General features: G+C 40.7%; 2 protein-coding genes across 2 annotated transcripts; one reads left to right on the top strand and one right to left on the bottom strand.

The window, feature by feature from the left end:
• The first annotated feature begins 814 nt into the window (after window positions 1-814).
• Window positions 815-14,315, top strand: slc11a2 (solute carrier family 11 member 2). The gene is made up of 17 exons (XM_083668944.1): window positions 815-940; window positions 2,913-3,006; window positions 4,555-4,694; window positions 4,935-5,054; window positions 5,290-5,409; window positions 5,525-5,631; window positions 5,759-5,829; window positions 5,916-5,983; window positions 6,165-6,320; window positions 6,521-6,679; window positions 7,065-7,151; window positions 7,362-7,481; window positions 7,726-7,875; window positions 8,160-8,233; window positions 8,411-8,564; window positions 8,864-8,917; window positions 11,973-14,315. The coding sequence occupies exons 2-17, from the start codon at window positions 2,973-2,975 to the stop codon at window positions 12,048-12,050; spliced, it is 1,692 nt and encodes a 563-aa protein (XP_083525070.1). The 5' UTR covers window positions 815-940; window positions 2,913-2,972; the 3' UTR covers window positions 12,051-14,315.
• Window positions 14,316-14,458: 143 nt separating this feature from the next.
• LOC310803946 (HIG1 domain family member 1A, mitochondrial-like) lies at window positions 14,459-16,674 on the bottom strand. Its single transcript, XM_083668945.1, has 4 exons — window positions 16,537-16,674; window positions 15,902-16,000; window positions 15,554-15,688; window positions 14,459-15,201 (listed from the first exon to the last, which is right to left on the bottom strand). The coding sequence occupies exons 2-4, from the start codon at window positions 15,990-15,992 to the stop codon at window positions 15,137-15,139; spliced, it is 291 nt and encodes a 96-aa protein (XP_083525071.1). The 5' UTR covers window positions 15,993-16,000; window positions 16,537-16,674; the 3' UTR covers window positions 14,459-15,136.
• Between the last annotated feature and the right edge of the window lie 2,251 nt (window positions 16,675-18,925).

Consider the following 18,925-nt stretch of genomic DNA (forward strand, 5'->3'; position numbering starts at 1 on the left):
ATGAATGAGCAACTTTTACATCATGTTCTTGGTGTGAAAATGTTGGCCAACTATAATCATCCTCATAAAGATGAGTAGCATACAATTAGACTGAATACAGTGTTGGGGAGTAGTTCCACTACATGTAGTTCAACTATCGTAGCATTTTCCAGTAGCTTGCTGGTAGTTTTTGCTATGTAGCAGTGTAGTAAGCTACTGTCACTACTTACTACATTTTTCCAAAAGAAAACAAAAAACCCATTGGAATTTAACTATAATTCCAACCCTTGAACATCAAATGTTCCTACTATGTCTTCCTCCACGACCTCCAGTCTCCCCGCTTTACTCCACCTCACCAGCTTTCTCAGTGATTTTAGTGTTTCAGTCGCACACCTTCCGTCACATGGACTGGTCATCTTTCACTGACTACTGAAGAAGTAGTTTCGATGTAGTGAACTACTTTTTCCTTTTAGCTTTAGTTTGACAAACCATATTTCTCTCAAGGGTAGCTTTAGTCTAGTTCAACTTCTTCCCTAAGTAATTGGTAATTTAGTTAAATAAATGTTCAGAGTAGCTTCCACAACTCTGACCGAATACTTAACCCTTTGCAGTTGGTTCATTAAATAGAGATTTTTTTTATTACATTTTTTATTACCTTTTTTTCTTTCTGACACTTGAGGGCAGTAAAGTAAGGTGACGTTGCTAAAGTGACGAAACTTTACCCTGCCTTGTTTCTGAGTGACGGATATCCACAGCCAATGACATGAGAATGACATTATGTCTATCCAATAACATGACAATGTGGGTGTGTTTGAAGTGTGTGTGGAGTCTGTGTCGACTTTTGACCAGCTGGCTAGCTAGCCAACTATGTCCTAATGTAATGTCAGTTTAATATCTACATATTATGTCATCGGAATTTAATGTAAATTATCAGCTGTTTTTCCACATAAGATTGACCCCGGTAAGTACGTTTTTATACCAACTGCTGTTCCCATTTAATGTAATTTAAGTTAAGTAGCCTTAGCAAGCTAACACACCACCAGCTGGCTGTGTATATAGCCAGATAGCTCATATAGCTAGGCTATACCTAGCTTGCTAACTTGCTACAGTAACTAATTGTCAGTTTTGCATTATTTATACTAGTTACATGGTGTCCAGCTAACTACTTCTAGTTAAGGTTAGGTACGAGTTATGGCAAGTATAATTATGACAATAACAACCAAGCTAACCAAATCTATCTTCTATGGTCTTGGCATACACATATGTGTTCATAGTTAGCTAGTTAGCTGTAGTTACTTAGAGCTAACCAATTTGGGCTGTGGTGATGGAAGTTGGCTAGCCTAGCTCATGTCTAGGGGGGGGTCAGTGCAAACAACGACACAGGGTCAACGCAAATAACGTCGAACAATTTCACCTTCCTACTACTTTAGAATTTCTTGACTCAATGTCAACGTGACACAACAAGTTGGCAAAGGCCTCATTTAGTGTACTGTAGGTGTATGAACACACAAGTCATTCATTTATTGCCTACGTAGCTATGCCTTTTACAGGATCTTGACCGCAGGCATGGCTACTTTTTTAGCCAATTTATTTTCACTGAAAGCAACTCAACCTGAGATTTGACCCGAAATGGTCAGCCTGACCCTGATCAGTCATTGATTGGTATATCACTGCCACTATGGAGCCTTTCTGTGTCATCTTCTTTACTTGTAGTTTTAATGCCCAGCACAAATGGTGTTTCTATTAGTAGTATTAATATTAGTCGAGAAAGGCCAGTAGATTATGGTGTTTTTTCATGCAGTCTGGAAAGCATTCCAATCCAAAATTGCCCAGCTTTTCCCACAGGCAACTAGCCTGGTAGCCCTAGATCTGCCTGTGCTTTAAATGTCAACTCCTATTCCTATTGTTATAATGCCAAGAAGTTGCCCTCTGAGGCATTCAGTCTCTTCACCAAGACATTAACGACTGCTCATCTGTTGTTGTTGTTGTATGTCATTAGGGTGTAAAATGTCCTTGTTCGTTAGGGAGGTGACATCTAGATATGGTGTGATGGAGCTGTTTTGTAGAGATTAGGTCTGGTAGATAGACTAGAGGGGGGAGACTGTTGCTAGGGGAGGACTGCCCCCACTCTTTTCCACCACAATCTTTCTCTCCCGCTGTAAGTTTTCTGTGAGGTCATATGACTCCATAGTCACACGCTTTCACAGACCAACATTCTCTCTGCAATGGAAAAATGAATGACCAGCAGTGGTGACTTGACTTTTTTTGTTTGTGAGTATACCCGCACGCATCCAACTTATTTGCAATGATAGGGGTTTGTGGCCAAGGTTGACAAAAAAACAAACAACCATAATCTCCAGATTATGGGAATACTTTGTTATGTGTTGATAGTAGACCATTGGCTACTTTGTGAAATAAGAGGATTGAATGTGATAGACCTTGAGAGAAGTGAAATGGGTAGGAAGCATTGCACATACAATATGTATTTCGCTGAGTCACTTTGATATTACAGTTTTTTTCCCCTGATAGGTTATTTATAATACGGTTAAAGAGGGGGCTAGGACTAGGCCTACTTGTTTCCCATTATAAATATGGAAAATATTCTCTTCAAAGGAAAATACCAGACCTGGGTTGAATCGCCTATGTAACTCGATTATTTGAAAAACTTGAGATGAGTTTGACTTCAAAGACTTCTCACTTATTTCAAATAAATGTTGATTAGCCTATTGAATCTGTTTGTGGTTGGCGTGAGGGATACCTCTGCCTGTAAATAGGCTAACCCTTTCCAAGGTTGAATGGTCCAGTTTTACATTTCTTCAACCTTGGCTGGTGGTGTCAGTGGTCTCTCTCTACAGTATTGTATGTATATGTCTTCAGTATTGTGTGTATAAGTCCTAGCCATTTAGCGTTTACATTTGTCTTTTTCTAAGCAGATCTTCAGCCACTGACTTTCCAGTGATTCCCCTCCACCCCCTTAACCCAAGCCCACCCTGATGAAGCCAGAGCGGGAAGAAGACCTCCTGGAAGGTAGGCTTACAATAACAGAAACAGGACCCACTCCACCACACTCAGTCCCACGCCTTACTTTGGTCAGTGTACAAGGGGGAATATAGGCTTAGGCCCAATGCCATTATAAACAATACATTCACATTACGCCAAAAAATTTTTTTGTTGTACCCTGCCTTTTCTTAAAGATAATGTTCCTACTTTATACATTTTAACCTTGTTTTGTCAGACTCTTGTGATCGTTTTACTCGTATGCTTAAATGTATCACCGTTGTCACGAAATAGTGAACCTCAAACAGTTATTTTTTGTTGCATATTTTATATCCTTACAATACATACTTAATATTCATGTTTTTTTGTTTGTCTTAATTTAATTATTTAATTTATATATGGTACAATTCATGTCATTTTTACTCAAAGTGTCAGAGGACACTGGGTCAAGGGACATGCTGTGCTCTTGCAGAAACAGCATGGTCATGACTTTTAATTTGGGAAGAACTTTAGTGGTTAGAGGGGATGTGTGATTGTGTTCTTGCACATCTGTGTCTGTGTGTGGCAAGGCCTAGTGATTGGGGAACAATAGAAATCAGGCGATTGTGACACAGCTTTTTATCATTTTTTTCCATGGGTTGAAGAGCAAGGGTTGCAAACTCAGCCCTTACCATCCTGAGTCATGTATTGAAATAGGAAGTCATTGAGACATTCCGTGAAGTACATAAATGTAGGCAATAAATGTCTGCAAGTGCTAGACAGAGGATTGGACTTAGACCCAAGCCAGCCAGGAGCCTTTGGGAAATGAGGGAAAAGAGGTGCAATGAACACTCCAAATTGAGTGAGTATGGCTTATTATATCAGATTCAGATGTTTTATAGACTTTGGTAGCATTTAAGGCACACATCAACAGTCCATAATTCGATTACAGGCTTTTCACTCATCTGACATAGTCATGTGTGATCAGTATTTCACTTAATTTCTTCCCTTACATTTATGGCATTTAGCAGACGGCTTTATCCAAAGTGACTTACAACAAATACATTTGACTAAGTAAGTGAATCATCTATCCATCAGTCATCATAAGAAAAAATAATTTATGCTAGGACCAAGGGTTATTGGCAGTCACAATTTTTTTTTTTTTTAAATGTATTTATTTACAGGAGAGAAACTTGCACAGGGGGGTAGTAGGGATGAAGATGTCTTTAGGTGGGACAGTTAAGATGTAGCCTGAAGAAATGGGTCTTCAATCTACAGTGGAAGATAGGTAGTGACTCTGCAGTCATGACAGCAGTGGGAAGCTCGTTCCACCAGCGGGGCGCCAGGACAGTGAAAAGCCGTGACCAAGTAGCACGGCTGCTGTATCCACATAGAGGCGCCGGTGCCAAGCGACCAGTCGAGGTGGAAGAGTGGAGTGATTGGGCAGGGGTTTGGGGGCTGACCATTGCTTGCAAGTATGCAGGGGCTGTTCCGTTTGCTGCCCGGTAGGCGAGCACCTTCACTTTCTCTTGGCCCCTCTCTAAACTTCATATCTTCCTTTCTCTCTTTCTCTCCTCCCCCTCTTTCTCCCTCTCTCAGAGGAGCCCCCTCAGGAGAATGGGGTTATCCAGGCCTCACAGTACAGTTCCATCTCCCCCCCGGCCTCGCCTGTGGCCCAGGAGGAACCCTTCTCCACGTACTTTGAGGAGAAGGTGCCCATCCCAGAGGACGCCACCCAGGTACTAATGAGTCTATCACCTCACAGGGTCTTTGGGAGGTCCAGGATTTCTTCCAAGTATAGCATACCCCAACAACTTCCACAACTAGCCCAAACCATCCCTAAATGTCCCAAATACTCCAAACAGCTACTGCAAACTATCCAAACTACCCTGAAATGGGCTATTTTCAAAACTACTACCCCCGAAATACACCAGAAAAGATTATGTTCCTGAATAATTTTTTGTGCTCCTCTTTTTCAGATGTTCAGTTTCCGCAAACTCTGGGCTTTTACTGGACCGGGTTTCCTGATGAGCATCGCCTATCTGGACCCAGGGAACATTGAGTCTGACCTGCAGTCTGGAGCTAAAGCAGGATTTAAGGTGAAGTACAGCCACAGACGCAGTCCAGCCCAGTACAGGGGCTTATGCTCTTAACAGAGGTATTGTGTTTAATAATAGGACATAGAACTAGAGACAAATATATCTCGGGGTGGACAATAATATTGTGTTCTGTAGCCTGCATACTTCTCCCATTCTTCTGGTCTGCATCTTTTTCACTGAATGATTTCCTCCCCTGTCACTCATTTTTGTATTGTTCTCTTTGTCCTTCCCTCAGCTACTCTGGGTACTCCTAGGAGCCACCATCATTGGGCTCCTCCTGCAGAGGCTGGCAGCTCGCCTTGGGGTCGTCACAGGGATGCACCTTGCTGAGGTCTGCAATCGCCAGTATCCCGCTGTGAGTAACCCTTTCTCTCTCTCTCTCTCTCTCTCCACACACACACACACACACACACTCACTCACTCTACACCACACAACAATTTTGGATTGTGTTCCTCATTCCTCCCCTCAGGTTCCTCGTATCATCCTGTGGTTGATGGTGGAGCTGGCAATTATTGGCTCAGACATGCAGGAGGTCATTGGTTGTGCCATCGCCTTCAACCTCCTCTCTGTGGGCAGGTAGCTACAGTACCACGTTACCACCAAAACTCACAAATGTACTGACTGAATTCACATAATTGCTGCAGTAGAGGGCAAAGTTAGGGGTCAAACAGACATTTGATTGATTTGTTTTGTCTCCCAACAGGATTCCACTATGGGGGGGTGTGCTCATCACCATCGTTGACACATTTGTGTTCCTCTTTTTAGATAAGTATGGTAAGTGCTCCTCCTACCGAAATACTCATTCCACAGATATTGGTGTTGGTTTCTGTTTGTGTATTCATTAATGTGCCAACTCTTAGGCCTTAGGAAACTTGAAGCCTTCTTCGGGTTTCTCATCACCGTCATGGCTATAAGCTTTGGTTATGAGGTAAGATTATCCTTTTCTCTAGTTTAATTTAACAGGCTTGTGTTGAAGATACTGTAGGTGGTTGTAGGGAGTTTGACCAGTTCTGTAGTTGTATGTAGCACCATAGCTGTGTGTGTGTGTGTGTGTGTGTGTGTGTCTGTGTGTGTATGTGTATGTCTAACTCTGTTGTGTTTCTCTCCAGTATGTCATGGTGAAGCCGGACCAGGGGGAGCTGTTGAAGGGGATGTTTGTGCCGTACTGTGAAGGCTGCGGCCCTCTGCAGTTGGAGCAGGCTGTGGGCATCGTGGGAGCCGTCATCATGCCCCATAACATCTACCTGCACTCAGCCCTCGTCAAGGTAAGAGACCCACACCTCACCTGGGCTAAAATATGACATGGACCACAGGAGTCAGAGGCTTTCATCAACATAGTGCAACAAAACAAATTGGGGAGTCATTGACTTGCACTTAGAAGACCTGAAAGTGTGATGTCATTGAGAATGCCTGTTCACATAATGAACAGTTCATTTGAATCTTGTTATCTTCTTTCACGGTCTAGTCTCGGCAAATAGATCGTGGTAACAAGAAGGAGGTGAAGGAGGCCAACAAATACTTCTTCATCGAGTCGACCGTCGCTCTCTTCATCTCCTTCCTCATCAACGTCTTTGTCGTGGCTGTGTTTGCACAGGCCTTCTACAAGAAAACCAACATTGAAGTGGTGAGCATAAGTAATACAGACAGAGACACATCATTGAGTCTTTTATTGTGTTTTAGTATAGAACGCTCTGTTACAAGTGTCATGTGAAGCGCTGTACCGTAGGAACCAGATGAGGGGCGCTCAGTGGCGTAGCACACTAAGGCGCATACCATATCATCGCACGGTCCCTGGTTCGATTCCGGCCATTGACATATCCTGCATGTCATCCCTCCTCTCTCTCTCACCCATCATTCCTGTCAATCTCTACTATCTCTATCCCCAATAAAGCAGAAATGCCCTAAAAATATATTTAAAAAAAATAAAATAATAATAACCAGATGAATGCTACACCCCTAAACCAGTGATGTACTTTTTTTGTGACGTTGTGTTATTTTCTGTATCACAGAATGAAATGTGCAATAAGACTGGCAGTCCACACACAGATCTGTTCCCTCTGGACAACAGCACGCTACAGGTGGACATCTATAAAGGGGTACGTCTTTTATTGATGAAACAAACTTGAAAACCTTTCACCGCTATGCCTAACCTCTTTGAAAATGTATATACAGCAGCAGCTATATCAGTCAAATATTTTGCTCCAAAATCATTTTGTTCAGTATTGATAAAATGAATAGCCATGTGGGGGTGGGACGACGACGACTATGTATTAACCCATTGTACTCTTGTCACTGTTGCTGTACAGGGGGTGGTCCTGGGCTGTTTCTTTGGCCCTGCGGCCCTCTACATCTGGGCCATAGGAATCCTGGCAGCTGGACAGAGCTCCACCATGACAGGCACTTATTCTGGACAGTTTGTAATGGAGGTGAGAATGCGTGTGTGTGTGTGTGTGTGTGTGTGTGTGTGTGTGTGTGTGTGTGTGTGTGTGTGTGTGTGTGTGTGTGTGTGTGTGTGTGTGTGTGTGTGTGTGTGTGTGTGTGTGTGTGTGTGTGTGTGTGTGTGTGTGTGTGTGTGTGTGTGTGTGTGTGTGTGTGTGTGTGTGTGTGTATGTATGTGCCTCATGTTTGTCTACTGTATATTCAAATGGTCTCTCTCTGCTCTTGTCTCAGGGTTTCCTGAATCTGCGTTGGTCCCGTTTCGCACGGGTGCTGCTGACCCGTTCTATTGCCATTGTCCCCACCCTGCTGGTGGCCGTCTTCCAGGACGTGCAGCGCCTGACGGGCATGAACGACTTCCTCAACGTACTACAGAGCATGCAGGTCAGAGATCCTGGAGACAGGGGGGGCTGTTCTGGGTGGGGTGGGGTGGGGTGGGGGGGGTCTTCCCGATTTTTAATGGCAATGGAAGCAGCATGTCCATTGTTGGATCTTATGGCATATTATCCCAATGGTCCTCCTCCGTTGGTTCTAAAGCTGGAGATGACCAACTTTGTCCTGACGAAGCTGAAATGTTGTCCTTTTGTTTTCCTAGTTTATGATGATGTGTATATTCTGAGATATGGAGTGGCTGCGGGTTGTTCTGACTGTTATTTCTGTCTCAACAGTTGCCGTTTGCTTTGATCCCGATCCTGACATTCACCAGTCTTACATCCATAATGAGTGAATTTGCAAATGGACTGTGAGTGATATTTTTGTAGTCGACTCTTGCGGATTAAAATGACTTCTCAGTCGTTTAATTCCGTGACTCATCCAGATCACTTTGAGTCAAATGTATTATATATTTAGACTGAGAGAGATGTGATAGAAATAACATAGATAGGCATAGCAATGATATCAATCTGAATGTCCTCCACAGGGTGTGGAAGATTGGCGGAGGGGTGATCATCCTGATGGTCTGTGCTATCAACATGTACTTTGTGGTGGTCTACGTGGCCACCCTGCACAGTGTGACGCTCTACGTTGTGGTTGCCGTCCTCTCCCTAGCCTACCTGTGCTTCCTGACCTACCTGGTGAGTTGCCAGATGTTACACCATATGCAATAAATTACTCTAAGGCATTGGAGAACACTACTGACGTGGTACAGAGAACAAAGTTGAATTAGTTAACTGCAAAGGTTTCAGATATTTCCAGATATGATAATTATCTCTCTAGTTTGAGGATATCAATCCGTATGACAAGCTACATTTCAATGTTGACTATTGGAGAACTGAATGCAAGGCTAGTTTTGGAAGAAGACCGTATATACCATCACGAGGAATAGACTGATGCAGCCCTTTTTCTTTGTCACCCTGTTCCCCCATCTCTACAGGTGTGGCAGTGTCTGATTGCCCTGGGGGTCTCTTGTCTGGACGTGGGCAGCAGGGTAAGCAACAGACCCACTCTGCTTGTAGAGGAACAGCCAGAGTACGACACCTAAAACTGAACAGGACAGTAATTAACCCCCACAGACTCACCATTTCTCTCAAAGAGAGAGCGACCGCCCTTGTTTATAGAGACAGGTTTTGGAGATATCATTAAGTACAGTACAAAACATGTGTTCATCAATTAACATGTTAATGGTGTGAAGAGTTACTACATGGGGTTGTGTGAAGGTTGTGATATAACTCACAATTACAACAAATAACCTCTTCCTGTGTAGAGATCTGTCAGTCACTTCAGAGGATCCTTGTTACCTTGAGATTCAACCTCTTTATTAAGAAAAAATCCGTTTTTCAGTATTACTCTCAAGTTCTCAACTACCTGCACATCAATTGTAAGTAAGCCTTGTGCGACCTAGAACAGTCCGTATCTATTTTGTACGATAGTTATTTGTTATTTGCCTGACATCATAAGCCTGTTCATTACCAAAGTCTGTTTGGCAGCTGCTATATATTTGGTAATTTACAGCTTTTCCATTATTATAAATCTGTACATGGAGACACCATTTTTTATTATTTGGTGAAATGTAAGTATACCCTATTCCTCACGGTGTTATTGAATTCATTTTTTGAATTGTGCTCAATGTTGAAATCACGGTACAGTCAAGTTTCTACTCATCTCTCAGCAAAAGCAAACATGGGGTACATGGATCTTGGGTTGAACAGACGTTATACAAACAATAAGCTTTTATTCAGTATTATCAAAACATCTCAACAGTCATCACTATTTTCAATGAAGGCAATGGGCTTTGCCAGTGTGGAAACATCTGTATGTGTATTGGTGTGTGTTATTTACCAGAAACCAGAGTTGAGGATTTCGGGGGAGAAGAATAGAAAGGTGTTTATATTTTGATGTGACAAAAAAGGATAATGGAAACTTAACTTGTGTCTAATTTCCGTGTCATGGCGAGTAATTTAAGAATTCTTGCTTTCCTTTTTATTCAGCATTTTGCCAAGTGTCCGTTATAAAACTGGTAGAGATGTATTTGTACTGTGAAATGAGTAGTAATATTGTTATACTATAATATTGTTATAATAACATTACAACCGACACGTAACAACATCTTGTCCGTTATGAAATAGTTCATTTATCTTGTGAATGTTACTTTTGATATGTTGTGTGTGTGTGTGTGTGTCAGAACTGTTAAAGTGTACTGGGGTAAATCCTATAATGCCTCAGTGCTTTCCATAAGGTTCTTTGGTTGTTGTAATTACACCAAAACCTTTGATGAATAGATCAAAGAATAGAATTATGTTGTAGCCCTCAACCAATTCATATTTCAACCAGATTGCCCTCACTGTTATTGTTTAAATATTGAAGATACACAAATAGAACAACTTTATTGATGTTTAGAGCAATGGACCAAGTGCAACTTGTAGGCCTACGTCATGAAGTTATTGTATAGTCAGGCTCATCTATTTTTACCTAGAAATAATTCAGCTTTTAAGGATTTTACTATATTTTTACCCAGGTTATAAAATTCAAATAACTATACAATATTTGAGTGTTGTCCTGAGGCATCTACCCATCTGTTGTCATACCTGTGCCTCTCTCTCTCTCTCTGATACAATGATAAGACAGGGACAGTCAGGCTATGTTTGCACTTTTCTGACTTTTAAGTCGGTTGGAACTGTTTTGAGCAAAACTAAGTTGTAGATGTAAGCAATATGACAGTGTCTGTCTTTCACTACTGAATGAAGCAACACCATGTATCCAAAATAAAAGGAAAAACAACCATGGATGTTTCTAGGTGTCTTGTGTCTTGGTGTCCAACAGAAGAGTTGCGTTACAGCTTTGCTTCTACCAGTTTCGTTGAAGCTTTTTTCTGAGAGATTTAGGTGTGTTTGTTTCATTGAGAATTATATGATTGATTCAGTCTACTGTCGTCATTGCGTTGCTTAAGCATTTGATGATTTGTGTTCACTTATGTTACAAGCTGGCAGTACCTGTTGTACAGGAGGTCCATGCAGTAAGTAAATGATTCATCCACATCACTGCTCATCACCAACCTGTGCAAAGACACCCATCAAGTCTCACAGTCAGCGCAACACTGAAGTGGAAAGGATGTGGAAAACAGGCAGTCCATCTATGAGATTGGATGTTAACATTCTCTTAATAGTTATAAACCTTTTAATTGTCAAAAGTTAAATATCCATTGAACAAATGCACATCTGAGGTTATCAATGAATGCCTATCATATGACATGACTGTCTTGTGTAAAGCCTTTTCACTTAAGTGTTGTCCCTCAAGTCTGTTTTCTCACCCATGCACCATTTCACGGGTAGCAAATGGAAAATATAACATTACGCTGCGTGTGTGTGTGTGTTAGTGGATGAACAGGGTGGGTGACTGGGAAGTGTTGTCTACTATTCATACCTGTGTGGTTTCATAATGTGACTTCCACCAAAGGTGAGCAGGCCTCCTGGCACTACCACCTCTAATGAAGAAAAATCAAAGCAAGAGAAAAATCAATACAAGATGCGATCTGCAATTGTTAAAAACCTTCATTAGTAATGTGGGTGGTGGTGTTAACCACTTCATAATGCAAGTCCTGATCTGATAACCTAAGTGTTTGCTTCCAAAGCGACTCATTACTCTTGGCTTATTTTATGCTCATGAACTTTGTACTTTGACTTCACAATCATGAGTAAATATCACTGTTAGAAAGCTCAGTCAGCCAAAAGTATTGTTGAGTGGTGTAGTCCATGTTACTGATTGACGTCGGTGATGGGATTTCTTTGAATTTTCTGAATTGAAACAAAACCCTATATTTTCCAACATATGTGTCTGATCACGATCCTGGCCACAATCACATGAAAAGTGCTTTGAGATTAAATAGTCTAAGCCTAGCTCATATGAAAGTGCATGCATGAGTTGATGACACATCAAACCAATCAAGTGCTTGCATAAATGTTAAAGGAATCCATTTTTAAATTGTGTGAGATTAATCATTCCTTCTTTGATTTCCCCTCCTCCCTTCTCTTTCTTTCCTCTAACAGATGCGTCTGGGGCTGTCGAAACACACAGACATTTACCTGCTGAATGACATGGACAGTGACACCCTGGTGGAGAGATAGAAGACGCATTGGAGAGGTGAACGTCATTACTGGTAATCTAGCTAGACAGCACACACAAGGTTGACCCAACTTGGTGGACGGGACCACTGAAACCAGGCTAGTGCAGTGCTCCACCTATGCCTTAATACAAGACCTTCTGAAGTGCTCTTATCTAGCCCTAGTCTAACCCTCACAGAGGATTACCCCTTTACCTGACATCCCACTAGGCAGGTCACACTATGATTGGCCGGTCACACTTGACATTAAGTTGCTCTTTAGCTGTGTGGTAACTCTGTAAATACTAATGACAAGATTAACATTCCTTTGTAAGTGCATAGTCATTAATTAATTACAGCATTACTACAACACAAATAGAGCAAATCTGTAAAGTGTTACCGATTGGTCAGTTTGATTCAGATGAGGGTTACCCCAATGAATTGTTGATTGTTATCATGTTGAACATTCTTGATTAAGTTGGTATAAGGAACATTCTACGAGTTAGCCATCTTTTTTTAACAGGTCAGCATTTCCATATGACTCTGAAAAGCCATAATAATTTTAGATGGGTGACACACAGTACATAGTGAGATGATGTTACCAAAAGTTGATTTCCTCAGACGTACACACATGTAGAATTTAATTTATGAGACCCTTTCATTGGTGAGAGTAACTCTGAGAACTTTCATTTTTATGTATTGATGAAACAAAACAAAACAAAAAACAATTCAATTTGATTCCATAGCCTAGTAGCTCCAGCACTTACAATTATGACTGGGACATTTCCGCTACAAGTTGAAGATTATTTATTTATTTATTTTCAAATTAAGATATGCACCCAATGCTCGGGTGCGTGGGATGTACAAATGAAAATATAAAAATTCATGTTTTAGGTCAAGTGACTCTAATTTTATATAGTGTGATGTGACCCTCACACTAATGTCATGCCATATTGACACATCACTCCAAAGCACCTGTCAATCTGTTGCTTTGTAGAGGCAAAAGAAGTCCCCTTGTGTCACTGTACCGATTTCTAATGGATAATGGTATTGTACACTCACCGGCCACTTTATTAGGTACACCATGCTAGTACCGGGTTGGACCCCCTTTTGCCTTCAGAACTGCCTTAATTCTTTGTGGCATAGATTCAACAAGGTGCTGGAAACATTCCTCCGATTTTGGTCCATATTGACATGATAGCATCACGCAGTTGCTGCAGATTTGTCGGCTGCACATCCATGATGCGAATCTCCCGTTCCACCACATCCTAAAGGTTGTGGATTGAGATCGGATTGAGATCTGGTGACTGTGGAGGCCATTGGAGTACAGTGAACTAATTCAAGAAACCAGTTGAACAGGTGTACCTAATTAAGTGGCCGGTGAGTGTATATGGTGATGCCATACTTACAAATATGTACTGACCACTTTCTGTGAAAGCCAGTCTGTTTTTTTTTTTTTTTTTAAAGAAATTTCTACCCATATGAACATCTGAGGTAAAGTGCTTGTCTGATGCCCATAATAATGAAAAGTTAATACTTCTGCTGTTGCTTGGCCATGTCTATGAAGTCAGAGGTATTGCTGCTAAATTCAGCACCTGGGCCCATTATTTCAAAACTTTTAATCTGAATCAGATTGGGGACGCTTAGTGGCGTAGCACACTAATGCGCATACCATATATTCGCAAGGTTCTTGGTTCGATTCCGACCCTCGACATATCTTGCATGTCATCCCTCCTCTCTCTCACCCATCCTTCCTGTCAATCTCTACTGTCTCTATCCTAATCAAGCAGAAATACCCTAAAAACATATTTAAAAATAAATAAATAAATAATGAATCAGATTAAACCCTAACCCAGGATCAGATCGAGCTGTCTGACATCCCTAATACTAAAAATCTACTTGATAGATCTTATCCTGGATCGCAAAACATAATCAGAGATTTAAAGTTTTGAAATACTGGGCCCCACCTACACAGTTGTTATTAGATGTTAGTCTTTATACACTTACATTTGGAGTCTACAGTAGTTGGTCAGACTTCAAATAATGTGGTTGGGAACCATTTGTTCCACACAGGTTTTCATTGAGATCTTACATACAAATTGTCTAAATGAACACTTATATTACATTATCTATCATAACTACAAGTTCTCTGTGTGTCTTTCTGCTCACAATTTTTTATTTTCATGTTACCTTCAAACAAAGAAATAATCCACTTGTAAAGTTTAATTTGGGAACGTATGTGTAGAAAGCCAGGCCAGTACTATTCTTTTTGTACATGTAAAACCGAGTAGAGATTTTATGACTTCTGTATTTTTGTATTTTCTTTTTTTCAAAGCATAACCAAAGTATCAACAGTTTATGGCTGTTACGAGTTTTGCTGAAACCATACATTTTGTAAGAATTGAATGACAAAATCATGCCAAATAAAACAAATATTTGTCCAAAAGAAAACTTTATTTTTTATTTCAAAGCTACTTGTCGCCTCCCAAAGATAAATAATTAAATACTTCACTTTCATTACGTACAAAGAACACATCACTGTAAGGCTGGACTGAAAAGACTGTCTTTTGAGACTGTGAGCTTCATGATAAGGTTTTTTTGTTATGCAGTGCTTCTCTTGAATTAAGAGAGTGGATAGTCAGAAAGAGAATCCCTTCTTCTATTTCTGTGCCTGTTCATTTAGAGCAAAACATTTTACAGTTTAAATATACATTAAAATAAATGTAAGAAAATAATCAATATGCTATATATAATATAATAACAACAATCTTTCTTGGTGAAGTTAACAGTGGTCAGTGGTGGACATGGTTTGGCCATAGGAGTCTATGGGTGTAGCAGTCTCAAGCTGGTCCTGTTCCTCTTAAATGTATTTAACTCATCCACAAGAGTATCCAGATTTACTTGTTGTGAGGCAAATATACATGAAATGTTGACATGATCCAAGATAATAATTTTATTATTAATTTATTTAACTTTGGCTGAAGAGAGGTAGTTTTTAATATAGTATATGGTCCCATGGGAATCTGAGAATTCAATTTCTACAGGTCGATCACAGGAACAGCAACTGTGGAGAGATTTAGGCCATGTGACTCATACCGGTGGCTGGGAGACTCACTTGCTGTCTTGACCTGGGTCCTTGGGGGCCAGGTAATCTTTATACATGGAGTAGATCACCCCTAAAAACAGGCAGATGTTAGCCAGTCAATATACTCTTAAGACAAGGAACAGTACACCATGAGTTAATTAATTTGATATTAACCCTTCTGTCTGAAAGAAGACATTAAAATCAATGTATACACTGATGTACTGAAACTAAATTACTACCAGTGTCTATCAAAGTGTTAATGAGGCTAATATTGATCATATTATTTTGAGCTATGTTCTACTATAAGGTCTGTGTGAGGAGGATAACACAATGATGAGATATTAGGAAAGTGAAGCTTCTTTCTTGTGACACATTGCCCCTGTAAATTAATAAGGTAGGGGCCTGTGTGTCTGTTACACTGCACATATTGGATTAGGACTTACCTATGGTCATAGCGCCTACCACAAAGCCTTGGGCTCCAACACGCATGTGGATGAGGTGGACAGACATCTTTGTGTCGCCCCGCGATTTGAGCTTGTACAGGCCATAGGCAACGACTGAACAAAATCCTGCCATGCCTGTAACACAAGGGGAGAGTGCAGAATTGATTACTAAATCTGGATGTCTTTATCTGAGTGACCTTGGAGTCAGGACACTAAATAGGTTAATAGGTTTTATGGATAACAAGATGGAGACAGCTGTGTTTGAGTGGAAAACATGTAAAAAAACAAACAAACAAACAAAAAACCATTGTGTTGCAATCTAGATTGCAAGTGCAATTTTAAACTTACCAATTGGGACAAAAGGTGACTCTTTCGCTTTTCTCATGAATTTTGAAGAATGTTCCTCATCATAGACGGACACGTGTTTATCAATCGACATGATGACGACTAGGATACGAATGGGACAGAGAAGCGGATGTCAGTCATCATGGGTCATGGGTACAGCCTTGATTGACCGATAACACAAAGTAGCCAACTTCGCCAATTAGGCTACATTTAACCCTATAGCTACGCATTCGGTGGCATGATGTCCAAATTACACAAGTTCATTGCAAAGATTAGCTTGACATTATAGCTACATGTGCTACATATACATTGCATAGCAGTAGAGCCATAACAGTAGTCTAGATTGGTAGGGATGGGCGTGTCCACGTAACCTTTCACTTCCTTGTCAGAAAAGAGACGCTGATTTCGACAGTAATGGTAAAAATGTCAATAGTATTCTGCATTCACACGTGTATGTATAAAGTATGTTTCTTTTAGTTTATTAACGTTAATTATGGATCTAGTTCCCGATAACCAAATGAACATACCATACCATATTAGTTTGTGAAGGACAGAACACAGCTAGCTAGCTACAGCAGGAATATTCAGTGATACGACAATCTTTAGTGTGATGGGTAATAATAATAATAACAACTTACATTCGTTAACTCTGTCGAGAGGTAAGACGAAAAGGCTTCCTGGTAGGGTAAATTTCAAGAACAGCGTCCTGTCCTACTGAAAACGCATTGGAGGTGATCTAGGTTCCTCCCCTTACATATTCTCCTCCAATGCTTTTTGAGCACGAAGCGAGTGGAGGGCGGAAGAGAGGGCTTGGGCAGTAGTATGAAAAGGCTAATACGTGCTGTCGTCAAGTCGCACACTTCCGATCGTATAAGTTACTTTACCGTAATATGAGGTTAAAATGTGCATTAAAATGGTGAGTTCGGCAGCTGTAGGAAACTCGGAAATACGAGTTCCCAATCGGTAAACCGGCCTGTCTCCAAAAATTACGTGTCTCCCTGGGGCTGGCCCGCCTTTACACTGGACTCCATACAAATGCCCTGCAAAACAGGATGTCCTCACATCTGGCAGTTTTGTTGACATTCTGAAGTTTGTGAGGTATGGACTTTCATAGCATTGAGATAGGCTATTATGTTTGATAATGTATAATCCAAATCTTTTTATGTATTTCTACCAACTCATGGCTTCGTTTGGGCAATGTTTTTATTATTATTATGGGAAAACATTCACATGCTTCAAATTTAGAGCTCAGGGATTGTTATTTTCAAATGATGTTGGTAAACCTAGAATTTGCTGACGCTGTTTACAACCAATTAACACACGAGGGCGCCCACGTTATTTGTTTTACCTATGTCTTTAGAGTCTCGCATTGGCAGTCGTTTAACACCCACATTTGCTAAATTCATGCAACAGAATTACAACTGTATACCATCCTACAACTATTGGAAGGATCAGCATCCCCTCTAAACCCTATATTTTCTACAATCATATCAATCATCGTGTTTTAATCCTCCTCCCCATACAAATAACCATGCTAGCAGGTAGCCTATCTTCTTGCTGCTGGTCCTTGTCTCAATGAATGTTTTCCGTTTTCGATAAGTGAGTAATCTCAAGTGTGCTGCTTTATAGCTGCTTTATACATAAATGTTTTATGTAAGAGTGTGAGTCTTCCCGCCTTTCCCCCACTCTTTTCCACGTCTCATCACCTCTGCATTGAACCCCTCTCTCTCTCTCGCTCTCTCTCTCTTTGCTTCCCTCTGTCCAGGCATCACAGTTTGCCCACTAGGCCCCTTTTCCGGGAAACAGCAGGGCCCTACAGCAGAGGCCACCTCAGGGCAAGATGGGAAGGAGGAGGGGGAACTGGCCTCTTCCTGCAAATCACATGGTGCAGGAGTTGCCTTCACTTGTCTTACATGAATGCAGCTTGTGGTTTACAATGCAGATGAAAGATAAATTGATTGATGCAGTGGAGTAAAGTGTACAATTACCCTAATATGTGCCAAAAACTCAATTGTGTCTGCTTTATGTAGCATCTTTACATTTGTTACAGCGATCATCTCTGTTAACTTTGTGTGATGTTGTCTCTATATATCCAAGGGTCTTAATATAAAGGGACTAAACCAGTTTGCTTCACTGTGACTGCATGCCACACCCTTGTGGTTTCTGGTGTCCCCTGCTTATCCTGTCCCTCTCACCACTGACCAGCTCCCTCGTTCCTGTCAGACGTAGAGGATCATGTGACCACTGTATAGTTTTCCATAAATTCCTCATATTCAACCAATGGGTATCCAGCATGAATCTCTTCGATTGCTCTGTTACCTCACCCTTCTCCTGTATGCACATGTGCTGTCTCTTCCGCTCTCTCTTTTACCCAGGTTCATTTAATGTATATGCTACTCCGTGATAGTTGTCCTCAGAGGCTATGATAATTTATGAAAAAACATTACACATTCAAAGCAGCAGTGCCTGTAAAAGATCATTTGAATAATTTAAATGGCATTTTATATGTTCCATTTTTCTTCCTAGAATGTTGGAATTACCTCTCACTGTTTTTTCACTTCCTTAGCAAAAATGCAGTTTCAAAGAACAGAATCTACTCTTTACAATCCACACAGCCATATGTCAATCAGTGCCCACAGAATCACATAACATGTTATGTAGCTTTCCTGTAAAATCCATCACAGTTCCCACCCTACAGCACATTGTTTTTCATTAGCTTTTAATACAGATATATTTATTTTTTTGCTTGTTTGTTTTTACACACTGACAATAGTTAGAGGGTAGTTTATTCTGTTTTCATTTGATTAATTTATTACAGCTGTTTTTTAGCTGGTGCATCCCTTTAGTGTGATATCTCTATAATCAACATCATGCTCACATCTCTGTGAACAATAAGTAAAATCAGTTCAACAAATCCTTACACAAACATATTGTCCTTGTAAATTGCTTTGTGTTTTGCAGACCATATTGCAAAAAGTGGAATTGTCATGGAGAATCAGATACTGATCTCTACATTATCATTGTCTA

The sequence above is a fragment of the Argentina silus genome, assembly GCF_951799395.1.
Source record: "Argentina silus genome assembly, chromosome: 4".
Taxonomy (NCBI): Eukaryota; Metazoa; Chordata; class Actinopteri; order Argentiniformes; family Argentinidae; genus Argentina; species Argentina silus.